Below are 23,593 nucleotides of genomic sequence, written 5' to 3'. Positions count from 1 at the left end.
TTAAGTCTTTGGATCTAAGAGAAAAGAAAAAAAGTTATCAAAAAGTAAAAAAAAAAAAACAGAGAAAGAGAAAGTCATTGATTTAAGAGAAGAGAAAAAGTCATCAAAAAGTAAAACAAAAAAAGAGAGAGAAAGTAATTGATTGCTCATATTTCAGCAACAAAAAAAAACATGTTATTAGTGTTAATTTATTCCATTCAATGAAAAAAGTTATATTGAAATGTTTTTTTTTTTTTTTGCTAGGAAAAAAAATTAAAGTTGAAAAAGAAAATTCTTTTTCCAGTTTAATTTGGTTTTTTTAGATTGATTTAAAGGTGTTTTGAGTCGAAGAGTTAGTTTATTGATGTTTCAAGAATGTTTTTTTATTAAAATGATATTTTAAGTTAAAAAACCGCAAACTCCACGGACATCAAATATTTTAACTTGTATTTGTTTCTCATCTTTACAAGTAAGTCTTCAGCTGACACAAACAATTAATTTTAGATTTTGTAGGTATATATCATCCTTAATTTTTTTTGTTTTTTGTTAAAAATATGCATCAAATATTATCTTTGTATTTAATTTTTTTAAGGTGTACATTTTTTTTAAGTTTAGATAAACTTGCACAGAGCGCGTGCCCCTAAGTGGTGGATATATTAAGATGCACAATTTCATTCTCATGCACAGTGCTCGTTGATACTCGAATGTTTTGAGATAATCTAACCACCGAATATTCTATTGGGATTCAAACTTTATTCGGACATTGATTCAGCAGCATATTCGCATATCCCTTTGTTTCTGTTTATGTCATGTTCTTCTCACTCTCTCTCCTACTCAAGTAGCAAACGGAAACTGCCCACCGTTTGTTTCTGTTACAATTTGCTGCTGCTTGTACAGAAACCTCTAAAATTTCAGTTGTATGCCCGCCTAAATGAAGCTTCGAAGTTATTAAAGCAATGAAGAAAACAAAAAAGATCAACTTGATGATGCGGAAATTAATTTATAAAATAAATTTTTAGTGATGTCACAAGTCCTTCTGCTTCAATAATTCCATTTTTTTTGTGGCACAGTTCCACCATTGTCACGAGCTATTGGATTTCTTTTTGCTATGGGTAATCCGAATTGGCTAATTTTGGGAGTGTTGATGTAGAAATTTCCATACCTTACCTAACATGGCCTACGCATTGATGAATTATTGAAATGTAATAGTTTCATCACCACACTCAACTTTTCATGTCTCTTATTTTCTTACGCTACATTAATCAATCAACCAGATAACTTTGTCTATAAAATAGAGCCTCCTAGACTAAAAATGATAGGACCTGGACTGGACTCCCTGCAGCACAGAGAAGTTTGAAAGTTACTATTTGGTACAAAGAATTATTCCCACCAAGATTCTGTTCTGTGTATCCATTTCACCTCTATCTGAGTTTTTTTCTCGGTTCAGCTCTAGCTAGAGAGACATGGCAGCAGGTCTTAACAGCGAATACATGGCTCTATGCCTTGTTTTGATGATTAGTAGTTTTGGTTTGTGCTTGGTCTCGACACATGCAGAGCTTCGAAGGTTTGAACAACCTGCAAAAACTGACGGGACTCTTTCCTTTCTGGTGCTTGGAGACTGGGGCAGAAAAGGTGCTTTCAACCAGTCTGAAGTTGCTCTTCAGGTTCTACCAACTTCCTTGCTTTTCTTTAATTTACACCATGTTCTTGTATGTGTGCGCGCGTGTGGGAGGGGAGTTTGAGAAAAGTCATGCAACATGTAACTGGCATTTCCATCTTTTGAAGAGCTTTCCTTCAATTAATTCCTGCCTATGATTTGTATGGATACAGATGGGAAGGATTGGAGAGAAGCTGGACATAGATTTTGTGGTTTCAACAGGCGATAATTTCTATGATGATGGGTTAACTAGTGAACAAGACAAAGCATTTGAGGAATCGTTTACCCAAATCTACACCGCAAAGAGTTTGCAAAAGCAGTGGTATAGTGGTGAGTACACAAACTGGCACAACTAATGATTTTGTTTCAATATTGATCTTATTGGATTAGAATTCTTTAACATTTTTCTTAACTTTCCTTTTCTTTTCTGCAGTGTTGGGAAACCATGATTATAGAGGGAATGCGGAAGCACAGTTAAGCCTTCACCTCAGGAAAATAGATAGCAGGTGGCTTTGTTTGAGATCTTTCATTGTCGATGCTGGTGTGTAGCTTCTACTTTTTAAGCGTTCCCTTTCGTTCATGTCATATATAGACTGCACTAGCTATTTTGTTCAATTTTTCAATTGTACAGGATGTATTCATCCAATAACTAATTAAATCATTTGGTTTTCTGTAGAATTGGCTGAAATTTTCTTTGTGGACACCACCCCTTTTGTCCAATCTTACTTCGCTGATGCCGAGGGCCATACTTATGACTGGAGAGGCATTGGTTCTCCTAGAGCTTATGTCGCTAACCTAATAAAGGTGTTTATGTTCATTATTGTTTCACTTTCAAAATAATGCATCAAGTTTACAGCATGTGTAACATTAATAGCCATTCAATTAGAAGCCTATGATCAACTGTGTAAATAATCTGTGGATAATTTATCTGGTGGACTGTACCCTTTTTTTGGAGCAGGATCTAAAGTTGGCGTTGAGCGAATCAAGTGCAAAGTGGAAAATTGTCGTGGGTCATCACTCAATTAGAAGCATTGGACATCACGGGGACACTAAGGAACTTGTAAGCAAGCTTCTTCCAATCCTGAAGGTAAACACAATCACTCGAATTCAATTCCCTTTTTCTCTGATAAATTGGTTCTCGACACAAGATTGGAGCTAATCCTCTGCTGTTTTCACTAAATTCAGGCAAACAAAGTGGATTTTTACATGAATGGACATGACCATTGCCTTGAACACATCGGTGACGCAGAGAGGTACACCTTAAGCGATATGTGTTAGTGGAAACAAGAGTTTACGAAAATGTTACTAATGTTGGACAATTGTTTTACAGCCCAATACAATTTCTAACTAGTGGAGCTGGGTCTAAGGCGTGGAGGGGTGACATTAAAAAACAAAAGACAGGCGGGCTAAAATTCTTCTATGATGGTCAAGGTTTCATGTCTGTGCAGTTGACTCGGGATGCAGCAGAGATTGCATTTTATGATGTTTCTGGCAATGTTTTGCATAGATGGACTGCAACAAAGTCGCTTTACGCATCAATATAAGGATCCAGAGCTAGAGGATCGTCATTGTTATAGTTATGTTTTCTTAATATCATTATCGTGCTCATTCTTTGTCAATGGGCACTATTTTAATGGTGATCCAGTCAGTGTCGCATCAAAATTCAAAATTTCAAAACCAACAAACAAGACAATACGGATCCTAATGCTCAACTTATTATGAAATTAATTATATTATTGTTTCTTTAACCTAAAGCTCTGATACCAAGTTTGTCACGACCCGAATTCCGGATCCATGACCGGCACATAGGCAAGGTTCCCCTCCAAGGTTCCGTACCTATGCGAACCCAAACTTACATACAAATTTATCCTAACTCAATCAGAGTTCAACGCAGCATTAATAACAAAATCAATTTCATAATATAATTGAATTGTCTTAATACAAGAGTTAATATAATTTTATAGTTTTGGAGCACTAATTAGACATAAAGGAAAATGCACGGATTACAACCAAAAGAGCAGGTTCTGAAGGTCCAACAAAAGTGACCTGCTATCAAGCTTTAAGCCTGAAAATGATAAATAATGAGAGTGTGAGTTTAACAACTCAGTGAGTAGATAACGTTCAATATACACACACGAGATAATACAATAATGAGAAATATATATACAAGTATGGATTTCGGTTCTTATAAAAAAGGTTTCTCAAATAGGCCATAACAAGAATATCATATGGTAAAATCGTCAGAAAATCAAAATGCAATGAGCATGAGGCTCCGTACTGTGGGATGATCAGTCCACACAGGTTGGTGACTCCCCCGACCAACTAGGGTTCAGATACGATGTGCACAAAGACTAACATTACCCTGTTAGCATGGGTATTCTGACTGACATACCATAGGGTCATAATCATAATCAAACAGACATATTCATATCTCAAGGCTCAACTCATGACATCAATCAAATGAGGAGCTATCAATTCAGAAGTCAATTCAAAATACATATTGGTTCATATCAAGAATTCGGATTCAACGAATGGTCATGCTTATCATAACAAGGATAATAATCACCATATATATTATCAAGAAGCATGATCCAATTCATATTAACAAATCAAATATTTATAATATTTCTCATGCATATGGAAAATTATCCACTCACCTGACTCGAAAGCAAACAGAAATCAAAAGCAAACACCGAAGAAAATCCTACTGACGTCCTGCCGGTAGAATATCAGGATTATCTGAATACAAAGGAGACATATTCAAGAATGACTCAAAAGAATATATAACCTATTTAATACACTTATTTAAGTATATATTCCATAACCCTATATATTTTTGAACTAATTAGTTATATTCCAAAAACCCAAAAATTAACGGTTTTCTCAAAATCTAATCCATAATAAAACAAATAATAAAATTGGTAATACTTCACTAACTAACCCTCAATTATTCATCAAACACATCTGCAAAAGCTAATATTACAGCTAGGGACTAATCTGTAATTTATTATATTTTTAAGGGTCAAATTGTAACTTTATCCATTTGGAGGACCAAACTAAAATTATCATAAGTCCATGACTATACTGAATTCTGACCATAATTAATCATCATTTCTGTCCAGATCACCTCATTATACTCCAGGGACCATTCTGGAATTTTATCAAATTTTTAGGGTTAAATGGTAATTTTTGTCAAATTGAAGGACCAAATTGAAAGTGTTAAAATTTCATAACTATACAGGAATTCTGCCCATAATTTATCTTTTATTCTGTTCAGAATCTCGGAATATGCCCCAGGGACCAATCTGTAAATTTTCCAAAGTTTGGGGACTAAACTGTAATTTCCACAAATTGAAGGACCAAAATGAATTTTCGTCATCTTCAACCTCCAACCCAGAATTTCAACAGAAAACCCACTGTTCTTTTCTTATTTCTAACATAATTTCACCATTCAAACAAAATCATAACTTAAAATCATCATCTTTCAATTCAATCTCTCAAAATCCACCAAATAATCCATTACCCATAACAATCAACCCATAACATTCAATTAATTCATCAATCAAACCCAAAACACAAATTTTCAAAAACCTAACATTTATCAAAACCGAAATTAAAGCTTAATTAACATATATTTATACAAAATCTTACCTTTAAACTTATTTTCTTCAACTCCTTTCTATTTTCCTTCTAATTTCCCTCTTTTCTCTTCTTCTTCTTTCTCCCTTCTCTCTCTTGCCGATTCTCTCTCAATTTTCCAGATCCCTCTTTTGTTGTTTTTTTTTTTTTACTCCTTATTTATATTTATCATGTATTTAGTCAATTACTATTATACCCCTCATTTACTTTATTCCTACATCTAAGCCTTCAAGGGATTTATTGTATTTTACTACTCATTTATTCAAAACATTACAGTTGCCGTCACCATTTCACTTCAATGCACCTCATATGGAGGACCTGCTTCCATGTGCATGCTCTTAATTTTGGTGGGAGAAACCCAAATCAATCAACAGCGAAAACAATTCTTCTTCCTCTTTTTATGAATCTGTTAAGAAGCGATTAAATGGAGTATAATATAAAAATACGGAGCAGACCCTAGCCTTCCTTGAGAAATTTTGAAGATGTTGGAATTAATTATTGTTAATTTATTATTGAGATAATTATGCTCTTGGTGCCTGGATTTTACCTAAAAATTTTTGAGTCACTATATTTCGATATTTTAACGGGGATTTCCTGTGGAATTTGAAGTGGGGTTGTACGAAGGGGTTACTAATTAGTAATTAACATAATTTATAAAACGTATTGCTTTTTTTACTGTTTACCTTTTATATTTTTTGTGGAGTGTAATGGTGATTTAAAAAAACATATATAAAGTTGGCTCTCAAACTTGGTTTTTTGCACAATTGAGTCTTTCAAATTCAAATTGAAGTCCAATTGCATGGTTTTGTTTTTTTGTGAGGGCTAAATTGAAAAAAAAAACTTAAGTGAAAAACACATTTGACATAGATAATGGCTTTATAATTTGTTTGAAAAGTTTATTTTAGTCTCTTATAGTTTTAATCTATTAGGTAACCAATCCATATAATTTATCACTACCAAAAAAGCAGAGAACACCAATAGCATTACTGAGAGTATATTTTTGTTGGAACTTTTTATTGATGTAAATAATTTCATCTCAAAATTTGTTGGTATATACTAACCGTATCACTGACGGTCGAGACACTTTTTTTTTTAAGTTGCAACAGTGTGATGACGTGAATTTTTTCAGATGATTTTACCAATGGATACCAAGGGATTCAAACTAGAATAGTCATACAGTAACGTGGCACTCCCATCGACGGGTATAGTGATAGAACGTGTCCGTCGGTGATTCCATTAGTAACAACTAGTATATTCCCACCAGGGGCGGAGCAAGAAAATTGAGGAGGGCCAAATTAAATGAATTATTTTAAAAAAATTTATTTTATTGAAATATATATTAAATGATATTGCAAAGTTGCGATTTCTGTAAATTTATATATGTATAAATTTGTATGTATGGACGTTGATAGTTGATAATTCATAATGAATATTTAACATAAGTGTTTGTTTAGTTTGTTGGATAATTGATAATGAATATTTAACATAAGAAACCAATATTTTTGTTATGTTTTATAGAGATTCAATAGAAGTCATGGATGATTGTTCATAGATGTATCGGGACTCACCCCAAAGATTGTAGAGGGTAGATTATTATAACGGTGTTCAAGGTTTTATTAATTTTATAACATCTATCCCGAGAAATTTTACTGATGGCAGTATTAGGTATCTATGCAGGAAGTGTAAAAATTTAAATTTTTTCTTCAAGATGTTGATGCATCTTCTAAATAAAAGGTTCATGGAGGATTACCTGTATTGGTATGCACACGGAGAACTATTTGTTCCTAATGAGAGCATAGTTAAAAGGGTAGTCGAGTCAACTTCTAATACTAGTAACATGCATGAAGTTAGAAATGAGAACAATAATCATTACAAGAATATGGTTATGGATGCAATGAGAATAAGAGAAGATAATGTTAGTGAATGTCCAATCATAGAAGATAAACCTAATACAGATGCAACAAAGTTTTTTGATCTGTTGAAAGATTCTGATGAACCACAGTAAATTATCGACCGTAGCGTAGCACAGGTGTTCACCATCAAGTCAAATCAAGAGTTGATTAAGGCCAGTTATGACAAGATTATTGAATGGGCGAGAAATATTTTACCTAAAGGGAACAGGTTGAAGGAGAACTTCTATGCTGCCAAGTTCATGATAAAACCCCTCGATTTAGGATACTAGAAAATTAACATGTGCTCTAACTTATGCATGTTACACTACCTTGAAAATACTGAGCTAACTTATTGCATGACATGTGGGCATTCCCGTTATAAGCCCAAAACTAGTAAAGGGAAGACTCTCATGGCATATAAAAAACTTAGATACTTTCCAATCACACCTAGACTGCAGAGGCTATTCATGTCACCAAGGACTGCTGAGCATATAATACGGCACCAATCACATCATGCGGTTGATGGAGTGATGGTGCATCCTTTTAACGGTGAAGCCTAGAAACACTTTAATAGTATGCATCCTCACTTTTTAGCTGAATCAAGGAACATGCATCTTGAGTTGTGCACAAATTCAACCCATTTAGGTCATTTGCTACTCCTTATTCCTGTTGGCCAGTCATAGTGATGGTTTTTATCTATGGTCATGCCAACCCCGAGCATTCTGGGGTGGAATATAAATGTTTGTCTTTGTCCATTAATTGATGAGTTGACGTAATTTTTATCTTTTGGAGCTTTGACTTATGACATCTCGAGGAAATAAAATTTAGTTATAAGAGCGGCTTTGATATGGACTATTAATGATTTCCCAACTTATGGAATAGTTTCTAGTTGAAGCACACATGGAAAGCTAGCATGTCCATATTATATAGAGAACAACAAGGCATTCACTTTAACAAATAGGGTAAAGCTTGTTTTTTTAACTGTCACCGTCATTTCTTGCTGCTGAATTATAGGTACAGAAAGAACAGAAAACAACAATCTTTTCGTCGTGTCACCGTCGTTTCTTGCTGTTGAATTATAGGTACAGAAAGAACAGAAAAGATTTCTTTGTTGGCAGAGTTGAAAAGGATGTTGCACCCCCGCGTCTTTCTAGTGAAGAATTGTTTGATGTTGTGTCAGGGTATGATGACATTGTGTTTAGTCTCTAATCAGGTAAGCAAAAGTTTCTTGGTTTTGGTTTGACCCATAACTGGGTGAAGCGAAGTATCTTTTAGGAGCTTCCTTATTGGAAGATCAATTTTCTCCACCATAACCTTGACGTCATGCACATTGAAAAGAATGTGTTTGAGAACATTTTCAATGTTGTTATGGATGTGAAGGGGAAGACAAAGGACAACATCAAGGCTAGATTAGATGTAGCGCTGTTCTGTACCCATAAAAATATGAAGTTAGTTTATAATGGGTTACGGGTTGTAAAACCAAGAGCAAGCTTCGTGTTAGAGAAAAACGCACAACTACTAATCTATAAATGGCTTAAGAATCTGCGTTTCCCCGACGGACATGCCTCGAACATATCATGGCTAGTTAATACAGAGGAATGTAAATTATATAGAATGAAGAGTCATGATTGCTATGTATTTATGCAAACACTCATCCCATTAGCTTATTATGATTTGTTGCCAAAAAGGATATAGAACGCACTAACGAAGATCAGTCATTTCTTCAAAGATATATGGATTTGTTGCCAAAAGGGATATAGAACGCACTAACAAAGATCAGTCATTTCTTCAAAGATATATGCTCCAGCAAGTTGAATGTTGATCACATTAAGAGGTTTAAAACAAACATCGTTTTTTGATAATATGAAAACTTAAGATGACATTCCCTCCATCATTTTTTGACTCAATGGAGCATCTACCTGAACATTTATCGTTTAAGGTAAAAAGTTGGAGGCCGGTCCAGTACAGATAGACATATCCATTCGAGAGGTTAGATATTATAGTTGCTATGTAATTCATAATTAAATATTTTTTTATTTTTTAATTGATAATTTTTTATTATATATATATATATATATATATATATACAGGTTCTTGTTTAATCTTAAAAAAAAATATTAAGAACAAGGCAGATGTTGAGGCGTCAATATATGCAACCTATATTGTTAAAGAGATATCAACATTTATCTCATACTATTTTGAACCTCATTTGAGAAAAAGAATCAACCGTGTTCCACGGCATGATGATGGTGGTGAAGTGTCTTTAAGTGAGAACTTGTCAATATTGTCCAATCCTGGATTACCCACACCTAAAAATACTATGAGGGTAAGATATTTATCTGAAATAGAGTTGAAACAAGCACACAATTATGTCTTATTTAACTGTGATGAGCTGAGACTTTTTATTAAAGTAGGTAGATGTTTGACATAAACTTTGTCAAGAGTATAATATTTATGTTTTATGATACCATAAACTCATATAATTTGGAACAACCTTGCAAGCAACATCGACAATACTTATTGTCCAATAACTCATAGTTGACACAAGTGTGATAGAACGAAGACAAAACTGTTTTTTGAACCATACCATTTTAAAAACAAAACTTAGGGATCTTGTCGAGTTGTTCAGGATGAGAACGAAGACACAAGTATAATAGATAAAGTTTTTCAAGCTAGTGAGTTGTTTGAACCATACCGAGCAGCTCCTTTGATTGACTTAGAAGGAAATTTAAATTTTTGTATTTACGACAATAGTCTTATTGATGTTGATATTGAAGTTGACATTGAAGAGTTGAATGTTGTTCTGAGTTCTACTAGTGGACTATAGAATGTTGATGAAGAAAATGACAACCACATTGAAGAATGCAATAAGGCTAATGATAACAGTTCAATTGAGGAAGAAGATGAAAATTTTGATGACTAAACATGTTGTAAAACCTTGTTTTTATAACGTAATATTTTGGAACATGAAATATTTATTATTTTTTAATTGTCAACTCCTATTATTGTGTTGTGTGCTGTAAGTTTGCAATTCAAGATTTTGTGAGGGAGGATAGAGAAAAATACATAGAGTAGCTGCAGAAATATTAAGAGTTTCACCGATGGCTTGCTACCCGTTGGTATTTTACTAAGAGTTGGAAAAAAATTACGGACATGTGCCATAATTACCGATGGGTACACCAATAGATTGGTACCCGTTGGTATTTTACCAAGGGTTGGAAAACAATTACCGACTTGTGCCATAATTACCGATGGGTACACTGATGGTTGGTACCCGGTGGTATTTTACCAAAAGTTGGAAAAAATTACGGAATTGTGCCATAATTATTGACAAATTCACTAACAGAAAGTGCACATCCCAAAGCACACGCCTCTCAGAGGCGTGGTCGGTCGGCATGTTTACTGATGAAATTGCCAACAACACTGTTTTCGACGAATTGGCCAACGAATTGAAAAGTTAGGCGGGATTTTTGAAATTTTTGATGCGAATATCAATTTATTACCAATAGAAATTACCGATGGAATTTAATGCCACTAACAACAATTACTGGTCCACTGGTAATATCATCGTAAAAATTGGTATATAAAACCCCCCCTCATTTGGTTCAGTTTTTTCTCTCAGCTCTCATCTCCATTTCTCTTCTCCTCTCCATTTAAGTTTAGTTTTTGAAAGAGATTTTATTGTTTTTGTGGTAGTTTTAAACATAGTAAAAGGTATGTAATCTTTTTTCTTTATCTTTGTATTTTTTATTTTATTTATGATTAATTTTTTGGTGTTCTTTGTTTTGTGTATTTTTTATAGTAACAACACACTATTAACGTAACCATTTTTTATTCCTAAATTTATTTTGAATTGATATAGTGTTTTTTAGTTTTGTATATTGTTTGTTTTGTATTTAAGATGTTTTGTGTAGTGTTATTTAGTTTTTTCATTTTATTTATTAATTTTAGGATATTATTGTTTGTATTGCAATAATTGCTATTGTTGAATTTATATTTTAAATGTGAATTGAAATATAGAATTAATTTTAATTAGTTTATCTTAATATTAGAATATTATTGTTTGTTTTGCCATAATTGTTATTATTGAATTTATATTTTAAATGTTAATTAAAATATAGAATTTAATTTAATTAGTTTATCTTAATTTTAGGGTGTTATTGTTTGTTATGTTGTTTATTATTTTGATTAATTTTAATTATTATTTATGAATTTATATTGATGTTAGTTGAAAATATATAGATGTTGAATTTTTATAGATGTTAGGTTATATAGAGTTGATTTTGCAATATTTGTGTAATTATTAATATTTGTAGGTAAGAAAATTATGGATAATCTCTAATATAGGGGAGGTGTTGTCGTTTTAATGATTGAACTTTTATAGACATTAGGTTGTATACATGATGTTGCTAGAGATTATATGGATTGTGGTTATTGTAAAGATTACAGGTTTGAAAACTTTGGATAATCTCCAATATATGGGAGGTGCTGCCGAATTTTTGTTAATGATTGAATTTCTATAGATATTAGGTTGTATATATGATGTTGTTGGAGTCAATTATATTGTAATTATTATGAGATTGCAGGTTTGAAAACTGTTGGTAGTTCCTAGTATAGGAGAGGTGCTACCGAATTTTTTTAAAATAATCAAAGTTAATTATGTAATAATTCATATACATTTATGTAGTTGTGTCAAATGAAATCTACAGCATGTCGTCAATAGACGGTTGCAGCTAATTCTTCTAGCAGCGAGGAGGACATCTCCTTAGGTGCTGATCACAGCGATTCATCTACATCAACTTGTGATGCAATCTCTTCTAGCGCGGTTTCACAGCGTAGAGATCAATTCACCTGTGAGATCAATTCACCCGCAAGTATCATGCACAATGGAAGGATGACCTCTCAATGTAAGTTGGTTTAGGTTTTAGTTTTTTTATATACTTATAACATAATTTATGAACAACTAATTAATTTTTTATTATTTAATTTTAGATTCACGAACATTGAGGCTACCAGGACAATTACATTGGCGTTTAAATCATCGATGGGGATTCTATTATATCAATAGAATCAGGTCTCCAGACATCCTGAGTGGAGACCTAGTATCTATGCCTGGTTTCACCTATTTCAGGTAGGTGTTAATTTTTAATTTCTAGTTTGTTTTTAATAAATAATTTTTGTAATTTTATATCTTGTACTATTTTTATTTACAATGAATTATTTATATATACTGAATAAATTTGAGTGGAATAGCGTGGACAACAATATTATCAGAAAGGTATGGGAGAATCACGCAACAACTAGGTAACATCGAAAATAATATTTATTTTTTATTTATAATTTTATGTTCTAAATTCTAATTAGTTACTATAAAAGTAGGTTGCGTAATTTTTTATATGACACCCAAAAAAGACGAAAAGATATATGAGGGACAACGATCAAGAAGAATAAAATGAGGTGGTGGTTTGGCGGAATTCAAACCGCCATTCATCTCAGGAGATATATGGGCGACATATATTGAGCACGTGACATTTGAGTAGTTTTCAATGCGCTCACAATCCAAAGTCATCAATTGAAACCGGCAAATTCATGGTTTGGTGACCACGTACACTGGAAGCTCCGTCCTATTCAGTGCACATGCGAAGCGGATGATAAAATTAAATGTAAATGAAATATATTGTTAATTAATTTGTTGTTGCTTATAAATATATTTAACTTGTAATTTTTTTTCCTTGCAAGCTATGTCTTTTGGAAGTGAGTCGAATCCAATGGAGCTATTTGTAGAGACGCACGTGCGGAGTCAAGACTGCAAAAAAAGGTGTAGCAGTACATAGACAACCGTGCTCAGCATTTTGTGGTATGTTTGTTCAATCATTTTATTTTGTAAGTTATTAATTTCTTGAATTGAATATGATGATTTAAAAAAAATAAAAATTCAAGAGACCTATAATAGCCAGTTGAGAGAGAGATATAAGGACGATCCTTCGACCCATCTAAATTTTAATCCAGATTTATGGATGGAGGTCGGATTGTCTAATGGACCTGATAAAAATCAGGTCTACGGGCTCTCCAACACTATGGTAAAAAAATTACAGTCAGCCTATAGTATCTCAGTTGTTGAGAGCTCTCTATCAGTATCGAGCACCCAGTCAAAGGAGTTCTTAGCCATGAAACAACAATATGAATGCCTCTCGATGAATTATGCTCAGCTCTATTAAATGGTGATGGAGATTAGATCAAAGATGGGTGATGATCCATGTGCTGCTCTCTTTTTTTATCGTACGATCCTAGCAACAACCAGCCTCCTCCTCCTCCTCCACTATTTTAATTAGTTTAATTTTATTTTTTAAAATATTAAATTTGTAATGAATATTTTGATGAATATCATTAACATTATTTTTACATTTTTTATGTTTAATACAAATTTATTTGGTTATTAAGTTTTTTATTGTTAATAAATATTTTTTAAAAATATTTTAAATAAATACCGACAGCCTTATAGAGAGAACCAAGCCATCGGTATTTTATTGAGAGTTGAAAAACATTTACGGGTCGTGCCACAATCACCGACAAATCAATTCCGTTGGTATTGACCATGACTTTTACCGACGGATGTATTCCATCGATATTTGACAAAGTCTGAAATATTTATCACTCATGCCACAATCACCAATAGATAGTCCATCTGCAATTACCGTTGAAAATGCAGACAGAATTATTCCATCGGTAAATTTCTTGTGGGAATTTTTTTTGGCGTGCTTAGCTGTCTATAATACCGTCAGTGTTTGGTTTTTTAATTACCGATAGAATTGGTGATGGAATGAGAAATTACCAACGATCATGCCTCTGATGGACTTATTCCATCACTGATGTCGTCACTAAAAGTATTACTGATAGTTTTCGTGCCTCACACTAACGAAATTAATCCGTCAATAAAACTGTTTAATAGTGTAGTTTATAAACATTATATTTTGGTACCATATTTTATTTTTCTTTATTTTTTGTTTTTTTTAGTGGAGGAGAGAAAGGGATCGTCGGATTCAGGCTTAGAAAGAGAAAGTTGTCATTGACGACGATTCTAGCTACTAAAACGGTCAATTTTATGTCAAATGGTTCCATATAATTAGAAGAGTTAAGATTAAGTGTTTTCTTACTTGAAAACACTTAAAAAAATATCTAAGCTCTAAAAGATTTTAGGTTTTTGGTTGATTATGGGTTTTAGAATGGTTTTTTGTATGTTTTTTTTTAAGATAATGGAATGGTTAAACAAACTTCCAAGGGTGCATTTTGAGAATAAATTGATTGAAAATATGTTTTGTGTTAAAAAAGCAAAAGCCCTTTTTTTATTCTGCACAACTATCAATGATATATTTTCTATTTTTTTTACTAAAGAATGGGGTAGACAATGTTTCAAAAAAAAATAAAGCTCCACGTGCGAGCCTTTTTTTTATAGGCCAAACATTAGGTTTGACTTACCAGGCCTGCAGCGTTTGACCTTAATATTTTTTATTATTTTTTTAATTACTAATTTTTTATATGTATTTTCAAAAATATTTTTTGCATTTATGTTTGATTAATATCACTTCTTTGTTATTTTGTTTTTTGTTTATTTAACTTTTTGAAATAGTGAGTATTGTTTATTTATATTGAGTATGTTTAATTTTTTTTTATGAGATTGATGTGATTCATTTATAATTATTTTTAAAACATTTTATATAGATTTAACTTATTTTAAAAAAGAAATAAAATTTATTTTTTATAATATTTTTAATGTATGCACTCCTACGTAGAATTTGTTTGCTCTTGGATAAAGTTTTTTTCCCATATTATTATGAAGATTGTTGTTTTTTTTTTATAAAATTTAAATAAAGCTAAAGTTTTTAGTTGATTGGAAATATAACCTGACTAACTAAATTTATTTTTAAAATAACTTGTATATGTAAATATTTTATTTAAAAAATAATATGTAACCTCAACTTTAATGCAGGCAAAGTCTAGTACATGTTAAATCAAGTTTAAGTCAAGACATGTCATGTCTAGCAAAAAAGCTATTGGTTAGAGACCAGTCTATGAAACACCAAATAGGTTAGGGACTAATTTGTAGTTACCCCAATAAAAATAATTAGAAATGAATTTCTTAAATTTAAATTTAAATGGCTCATAAATTTTTTCCATTGTATATGACCCGGTGTGGTTTATTTATTTATTTTTAGAAAAAGAGAAACCTTAACATGCTATTTAAAATTCTAGAAATTGAATTTAATTTCAATAATTAAATCAATTTTTATGTTAGGGATATTTATTAAGGTATTGATTAGAATTTCAAATGAAATTTAAATTATAAAAAATAGATAAAAACAAATAACAATTCCAAATAAAAAAATATTATTTCAAAAACCCTCCTCTGTTTTTTCTCTCAGAAACCTTAAAACCTCCCAGTAGTGATTTCTTATCTCTTTCTCCTCTCCTTAGTTCAACTACTTATCAGGAAAGCTACGAATAACATTTTCGACCGGTTTATTTTTTTAGGGTGAGAAGTGCAATGGTATTGCTGAGCTTTTAGAAATTCTAGGCAGTATCATTTGTGGGTTTGCACTGCCATCGAAAGAAGAACATTATATCTTCTTGTTCGTGCTATGATTCCTCTGCCCAAGCCAATATGCTTAGCAATGAACCACCAATAATTATCTCGTTGCATTACGCAGTTTGTGGAGAAAGACTGCAAGCTTTCTTGTTGCATTACACAGTTTGTGGAGAAAGACTGCAAGCTTTCTGATACTGTAATACAGGGATAGTTAAAGTACTGGCCTGTTACTAAGCCATGTTCCTGGATGAGCCGGAGAAGGTTTTGGAAGCAACCCGGCCACCGGAATTCCAGTGCTGTATAATGCTCCTGTTTCAGCAGCTTGCTCAGTGTTTGAACATCTCATACTTTCTGGTAACAAGATTCTAATATCTGATACTTCTTTATATATGCTCAACTCATTTCGCTCTCGTAACATGCTTCTCACTAATTTTTTATGGCAAAATATGAATTAAAGATAAAATAGTTAAGATTACTAATTCAATTCAATTTCATAGGTATTTAAAGTATTGTAATTGAATTCAATTATATAATTTAATATTTTATTATAAACATAAAAATTACATTAAATTATCAAAATTAATGTGCAAATGAATCCAATTTCAAAACTGTAATGCTTTTTCGTTTTAGAAAGACAACAAGTATTGGATTGAGAGCAACATCTGGAGCACAAACAAATTAAATTGAGAGACAACATATTAAGCACAAGGACAAGAAAAGATTAAACCTGGTAATTTGGTACATATCAAAACGCAGGTAAGATGCAAATCAAATTAAATGAAAGTTAATCAAGTTAAATTCAAGTTATCTAGTTAAAAATCAGCTTATGATATGTATAATTTTAGAATCAAGAAGAAAATAGGAAAAAGAAAAGGTTGTTTAAGAAATAACTGCATATATATCTTTCTGAATTCTTTTAGGCTATATATAGATATAGCAGTACAAGTAGGAAAATAACAAACATTACTACAGAATAGGAATGCTGAAAAACAGAACAGAAACAAACTGACTCAATAGATAATGACCAAATACACAAATTAGACTAAGTCTTCCACCTTGCCACTACACATCGTGGTCTCTTCCATCTTGCCACTACACTCCATGGTCTTCTCATCCCTGCACGTCGTGGTCTGCAAGTGTGCCACTACATTGCATGTGAAGTGGTACGTATCATTCCCCACCCCTTAAGGAACCTTGTCCACAAGGAGGAAGTCAGGATAGGACTTGGAGAAACGCCACTCATTCTCCCAAGTAGCGTTTTTTATTGGTGCACAGACTCATTTCATCAAAATTTCAGATTTTGGATGATAATTACCTCTGCATATCACACATTGAGTAGTACTTAAAAGTGCATTTTTATCAAGGTTTTATATCATTATTTTACACTTGAAGTATCAATAACTCCTTAACTAAAGCATATTTTATAATAATATATCTAATAATATAAGATACCTTTAATTTATGGTAAATGTTCATTTTAAATGCAGGCCTATCACATAAATGAAAAAATTGATTGATGACTTTAAGAACTTAAATTGCAAGGATAAAGAGATGGCCAAACTTAGAAAAGAGATGTCGGTGCAATCCAAACCGGAACACTGTTCGGTAATTGGGTCATATCTGGAGCTACAGATCTCAGATTTAGGTCCAATTTATATGGATGGAAAGGTAAGACATAGGCCTACAACTTTCATATGGAGCCCAAGATCTAAAAAGGCCATTATCAAGTCCAAATTGTAGCAACAACAAAGAAGCCCGAATCTGTCTTCCAGCCCGAGCACTGTTCGGTATTTTGGCCATATCTGGAGTTCTAGAAGTCCAAATGAGCTGAAGTTTTTACACAAGAAAGCTGAGACAATTGCCTACAACTTTCATGTTTGCAACTGGCTCCAATTTTGACGTTATCAATGACGTTTTGGGCAGACAAGAGAAGATAAGGATTGTCACCAAGTCAAAAGTTGGTCACCCACTTATCAATTAGTCATCAAATCAATAGTTCCCATTTTTGGCCTATAAAAGGAGGCATTTGCCATGCATTTAGGCATCTTGGTGTTCAGATCAAGATCATGCTCTTCCTTTCTCTCTTTGTATTTTTTATGCTTTGTTTTCATTAATATTAAGTTTATGCCTTTCATTTCCTTTCCTTTACTTAGTTAACTTTTATGTTCTTATTTTGTTTATCTATTTTGCTTTCTTTCATTATGTCTAGCTAAGTTAATTATGTCAAGGTGAAAAGGTTACACTAATGGTGTAAGAATAAGTATAATGTAAACTTAATATGGACTTTAATGTTTGATACTAACATGTTTTATAATTATTATTATTATTATTGCTGTTATTACTATTATTATTGTTCTTGTTGTTATTGTTTTTGTTGTTGTATTATTGTTATTTATAATTTGTACAATTAACCTCCTTGTGGTTCGACTCCGGTCTTGCCGGGTTATTTATTACTTCAACACTTCTGCACTTGGGAGAAGACATCAATCTTTTAGTCGTGTCACACATCGGTCTAAAACAACTTCAGGTTGTGTGAGAACAACCAAAGTAATCGAGACAATGGGGAGTTCAAGAGAGGAAGGAGTAACTGGACCCAAATGCTTCTTTAACAAAATGACATGAAACACATCATGAATTCGAGAACCAAGAGGTAAGGCCAGTTTATAAGCCACCAAACCGACCTTCTCAAATACTTTGTATGGACCAAAAAATCATGAGGCAAGTTTAAGAGAAGCTCGAAAAGTCACAAAAGTTTGCCAATAGGGCTGAAGTTTTAAATACATATAATCTCCCACGGCAAGAGATACCTTGCGCCGGTGTTGGTCCGCTTGACATTTCATCCGATTTTAAGCCAACAAAAGGTTATGACACAACTCAAGTAGGATGGTATCCCTGTCACGCAGGTATTCATCATCTGTTTGGATGCGAGAAGTTCTAGGTATATAAGCCAATAAGTTGGGAGGGGGGACCCTATAAACAACTTCAAAGGGTGTCATCTTAGTGGAAGAATAAATGGAAGTATTGTAACTAAACTCAACCTAGGGAATCCATTCAAACCATTTTCATGGCTGGTCTCTTGCAAAACAATGTAAATATTGCTCCAAAGTCCGATTGAAAACTTTAGTTTGGTCATCAAATTAGGGATGATAACTTGAACTCATACACAACTGGGTTCCCTGCAGCTAGAATAATGTGCGCCAAAAAGCATGAATAAACACCTTGTCCCGGTCGCTAACAATGGAAGTTGGAATTCCATGCAGGCGAACCACATTAGCAACAAATACCTTGGCAACACTGACAACAAAAAATGGATGTTTTAAGGCAACAAAGTGAGCATCAATCTGTGAATGATAACCATGATGACAGTATAACCATTAGAAGATGGTAATCCTTCAATAAAGTTCATGGAGACATCAGTCCATATTTGAGTAGGGATTAGTAGAGGCTGAAGCAACCCTGCCGGCTGCATACAATTCGTTTTAAACCGTTGATAGACATCATATTGTTGCAAGAATTCCTTCATATGTTGATGCATATTAGACCAAAAAAAACTCTGTCTGATACAAGATAGAGTTTTATGGAACCAAAGTGCCTACCTACGGGTGACGAATGGCAGTCAACCAAAATCTTTAAAATCAAAAGGGAGATGGGGCTCACATAGATTTTGTCTCTCTTGAACCAAACATCATCACGGAGGAGCGGAGGAGCAGCTGATGGTTGGCTTAAGAGGGTTGTTTGTGTAGTAAGGTGGCATAAAAGAAGTCCTGCTAGACTTTTTTCTGAAGTATTGGCCACCAATCTACATATGGTTAAGAAATGGATATAAATTGGAATTCAACTACACGTGATAATGAATCAGCACCTTGATTTTCAGGCCCGCGTTTATAATCAATTTTGTGATCAAAACCAAGTAGTTTTGGCAGCAAGCATGTTTGTGCGAGTGTAGTAATTCGTTGCTCCAGGAGATATTTGAGACTTTTATGGTCAGTGTGAATTGTAAAAGGTTTCCCCAACAAGTATGGATGCCATTTCTTGATTGCCTTGACAATTGCCAACATTTCTTTTTCGTGGGTGGACAATACTAAGGCTAACCCTTTCAATGCTTCAATAAAATAGGCAATCGGTTGGTTTTGTTAAAGCATAATTGCACTAAGTCCGATTCCACTCGCATCGGATTCAATGATGAATTGTTGAGTAAAATCAGGAAGGCATAAGATTGGCGAGGATGTCAGTGCTTCTTTCAACTGTTGGAAGGCCTTCTATGCTGCCTTGTTCCACTGAAATCCATCTTTGGTCAAGAGATGGGTCAGAGGTGCTGCTATGCACCCAAAATGACGGATAAATTTTTAATAGTAACTTGCTAAACCTAGGAATCCATGGACCCTTTTTGCTGCTGTTGGTGGTGGCCATTCAATGACAGCTTAGATTTTGATGGGGTCAACCAATACCCCTTACTTAGAAATGATGTGGCCCAAATAGTTGACCCGTAAAACTCCGAATTCACATTTGGACAATTTGGCAAATAAACTGTTAGTTGATAGATCTGTAGAAAAGTTTGTAGATGAGTGAGATGGTTCTCCCATGATCTTGAATATACTAGAATGTCATCAAAGAAAACCAAAATAAAGTGTTAGAGGTAAGGACGAAAAAGATCATTCATGAGACTTTGAAATGTTACAGGTGCGTTGATGAGACCAAATTGAATCACAATAAATTCATAATGCCCTTTATGAGTTCTAAAAGCGGTTTTATGAATGTCAGCATCATGCACGCGGATTTGATGATATCTAGAACATAAATCCAATTTAGAATAAAATTTGATGCCATGCAACTCATCTAATAATTCATCAATTATAGGAATTGGATACTTATCTTTCATCGTGATGTCATTTAGAGCTCGATAATCCACATAAAATCGTCATACACCATTGGCTTTCTTTACTAATAGAATTGAGGAGGAGAACGGGTTGTGGCTTGGTCTTATTAAATTAGATTGCAGAAGCTCTTTGACCATTTTCTCTATTTCAGTCTTTTGGTAATAATGATATCGATATGGCCTCACAGTGACTGGTCCAGCTGTAGGAAGCAATGGAATGTGATGGTCATGTGACCGCTGTGGAGGTAAGCAGGTTGATGTTTCAAATACCTGAGAGAATTGAGCTAAAAGTTGACTGAACTCAGAAGGATAGGACGATGGTTCGCTGTTGCTATTGGAAAGAATTATTTGAAAAAATAATCCCAAGCCTTGTAATCCATTGAATTCCTTATCTGTTAAGGCTTCAATGCCAGTTCTCCTTAATCCCTAAAATATGTGAGAAGTTCCTGCAATGTTGAAATTCATGGTGAGCTACTTGTAATCAGTCTTAAATGGTCCGAGAGTTACAAGCCATTACACTTCTAATACCAACTGGCATGCTGCAACAGGAAGAATGCAGTAATCGGTGGTGACAGGAAGCCCTTGAATGATGAGGATAAGCACCTGACATTGTCCAACACATTTGATCTTTTCTCTGTTAGCCACCATGACTTGTAATTTCTTACCCTGAATTATTAGTAATCTGAATCTAGAGACCATAGCCTAATCAATAAAGGTGTGAGTGTTGCCTTTATTTATTAGCATTGTTACATTCTTGTTCTTTAACTTGCCAAGGACGCATATGGTATGTAGATGTTCGGTTCCTATAATTACATGAAATGAAATTTCAGGTAGAACTTTTAAAAGTTCTAGATCAAGTTGGTTGATCTTAACATCTTCAGTATCCGTATGAGGTGAATCTTCGATCATAAATAATTATGGTCGCGCACAACGATGTCCTGGAACGAACTTCTCACCACGGTAATAGCATAACCTTCTCTCGTCGTTTTTGTGCCTTTTGATTGGTGATTCTATGGAAGGTTGCTGGTGGGGCTAATGGAACTTTGGCTATCGCGTTGATTTGATGGAGGTCCTAGCACTCCAGCCACTGGATTGGATGAGGTCTTTGCTGCTACATAAACTGGTTGGAAATGAAGTTGTTGATTTGGTCTCTTCTGCAGTTGGTTGCGTTCCTTAATTAGTCGAGCCACCCCTATTGTATCTGTCAAGGTTCCAGGTTGTTTAATTTTCACATTTATGCGAATGTCATCTCTGAGTCTTGGAATAAAACAAGCTATTAAAATTTTTTTCTAGCAGGTTGTCCACTCTGTGAGAAAGCCTTTTAAAAGCTTCTTGATAAGCTGCGATGGTGGGGGTTTGTTTAAGGCGAGTCAGAGCTTCTGATGGATCCTCGTGGTCAGTTGGACCAAACCAAAGTTATATAACATTGGTGAACTCATCCCATGTTAGTGGTCCATGAAATTCTGCCAGCCACTAGTGCTATTGCAAGGCGATGCCTTCTAAATAGAATGAGGCTAGCTGAACTTGTTGTTCCAACTTAATACTTTGAAATTCAAAATATTGCTCTACCTTGTAAATTCATCCCGTTGGATCATCTCCATTAAATTTTAGAAAAGACAACTTGAGGTTGTGATAAGAGTAGTCTTTGGTAATGTTAAAGCGAGAAGTATATAGATGTGAGGATTCATCACGAGCAAAGGGGTTTGTTTCAAAAGAGTTATTGTTTTGGCTACTCGGAGCTCGAAGAACTCGGAGCTTGGTTAACACTGTTTGTAAGGCTGCGTTCACCTTATCGAAACTGATCTCATGTCGTGCCAAGATTTCATTGACATCATTATGAAATTCTACATTTGTTAAACCGCAAGTGTCCATGGTTGTAACCTAGCTCTGATACCACTAATATGTATAATTTTAGAATCAAGAAGAAAATAGGAAAAATAAAAGGTTGTTTAAGAAATAACTGCATATATCTTCCTAAACTCTTTTAGGCTATATATAGATATAACAGTAATGGTAGGAAAATAACAAACATTGCTATAGAATAGGAATGCTGAAAAACAGAACAGAAACAAACTGACTCAACAGATAATGACCAAATACACAAATTAGACTAAGTCTTCCATCTTGCCACTACACGTTGTGGTCTCTTCCATCTTGCCACTACACATTGTGGTCTTCCCATCCCTACATGTCGTGGTCTGCTAGTGTGCCACTATGTTGCATGTGAAGTGGTGAAATGGTACATATCAACTTACACCCATGACTTAAATCTTGTGAGAGTAAAAAAATTATTTTGAATTGGTGTATACAAAAATATTACAAAGTCTTCTAAAACAATCCAAATTATATAACACAAGTGTTCGGCATTTGACATTGAGGTGCACCCTACTTTTTATTAAAAACATGTTTGTTTTTTAAAAAATAATTTATAAGAAACCACTTTTCAAACTTTTTCGTGTTTATTTGCCATTAAAAAAATTGATTAACGGAAAATACTTTTCGGTCAAAGAAAAACATTTTTCAGTCAAAGAAAAATTTGGCTTGGTTTTCAAGAAAGTGTTTTTCTTTTTAGTTGTGTTTGTTTTTCAAAAAATAATTTCTGAGAAATCACTTTTCAAACTTTCTTGTGTTTGTTTGCTGTTAGGAAAGTTGGTCAATGAAAAACACTTTCCGTCATTTAAATTTTTTTGCTTTAATAATATTTTAGTATTTTTATATTATTTTAATATGTTAATATAAAAAAAATTAAAAAATTATTTTAATATATTTTCAAGTAAAAAACAACTTTCATCTATATTAAATTCCTCGTAAAATGCACTAGATAATAATTAGCAGGAAACATCTCAACATGGTGTAGTGAGAAAAATACATAATAATTTTTTAGAGCATCTCCAAAAAGAGATGTTATTTAAAAAAATTAGATTAACTTTTTGAATGGTGTAAATATGAATTTTTTACTCAACTCC

The 23,593-nt window shown here is 33.4% G+C and overlaps 1 protein-coding gene and 1 long non-coding RNA gene across 3 annotated transcripts; one reads left to right on the top strand and one right to left on the bottom strand.

The window, feature by feature from the left end:
* Positions 1-1,298: 1,298 nt before the first annotated feature.
* LOC105110434 (purple acid phosphatase 17-like) lies at positions 1,299-3,276 on the top strand. 2 transcript variants are annotated; one of them, XM_011005470.1, is made up of 7 exons: positions 1,301-1,643; positions 1,810-1,966; positions 2,070-2,177; positions 2,313-2,440; positions 2,595-2,723; positions 2,822-2,889; positions 2,967-3,276. In XM_011005470.1, exons 1-7 carry the CDS (start codon positions 1,443-1,445, stop codon positions 3,178-3,180), a joined length of 1,005 nt encoding a protein of 334 aa, XP_011003772.1. In that variant the 5' UTR covers positions 1,301-1,442; the 3' UTR covers positions 3,181-3,276. The 2 variants fall into 2 exon arrangements, with proteins under 2 accessions (XP_011003773.1, XP_011003772.1); XM_011005471.1 differs by lacking the exon at positions 2,822-2,889 and having other exon boundaries at positions 1,299-1,643; positions 2,967-3,043.
* A 13,507-nt stretch (positions 3,277-16,783) lies between these two features.
* Positions 16,784-22,809, bottom strand: LOC105110433 (uncharacterized). Its single transcript, XR_839475.1, has 3 exons — positions 22,789-22,809; positions 19,547-19,550; positions 16,784-16,848 (listed from the first exon to the last, which is right to left on the bottom strand). It is a non-coding gene; the product is annotated as an uncharacterized LOC105110433 (long non-coding RNA).
* Positions 22,810-23,593: the final 784 nt, after the last annotated feature.

The sequence above is a fragment of the Populus euphratica genome, unplaced genomic scaffold (genome assembly GCF_000495115.2).
Source record: "Populus euphratica unplaced genomic scaffold, PopEup_1.0 scaffold253.1, whole genome shotgun sequence".
Taxonomy (NCBI): Eukaryota; Viridiplantae; Streptophyta; class Magnoliopsida; order Malpighiales; family Salicaceae; genus Populus; species Populus euphratica.
Note: the sequence above shows the minus strand (reverse complement) of the source record. Positions and strands in the feature narration are given on the sequence as shown.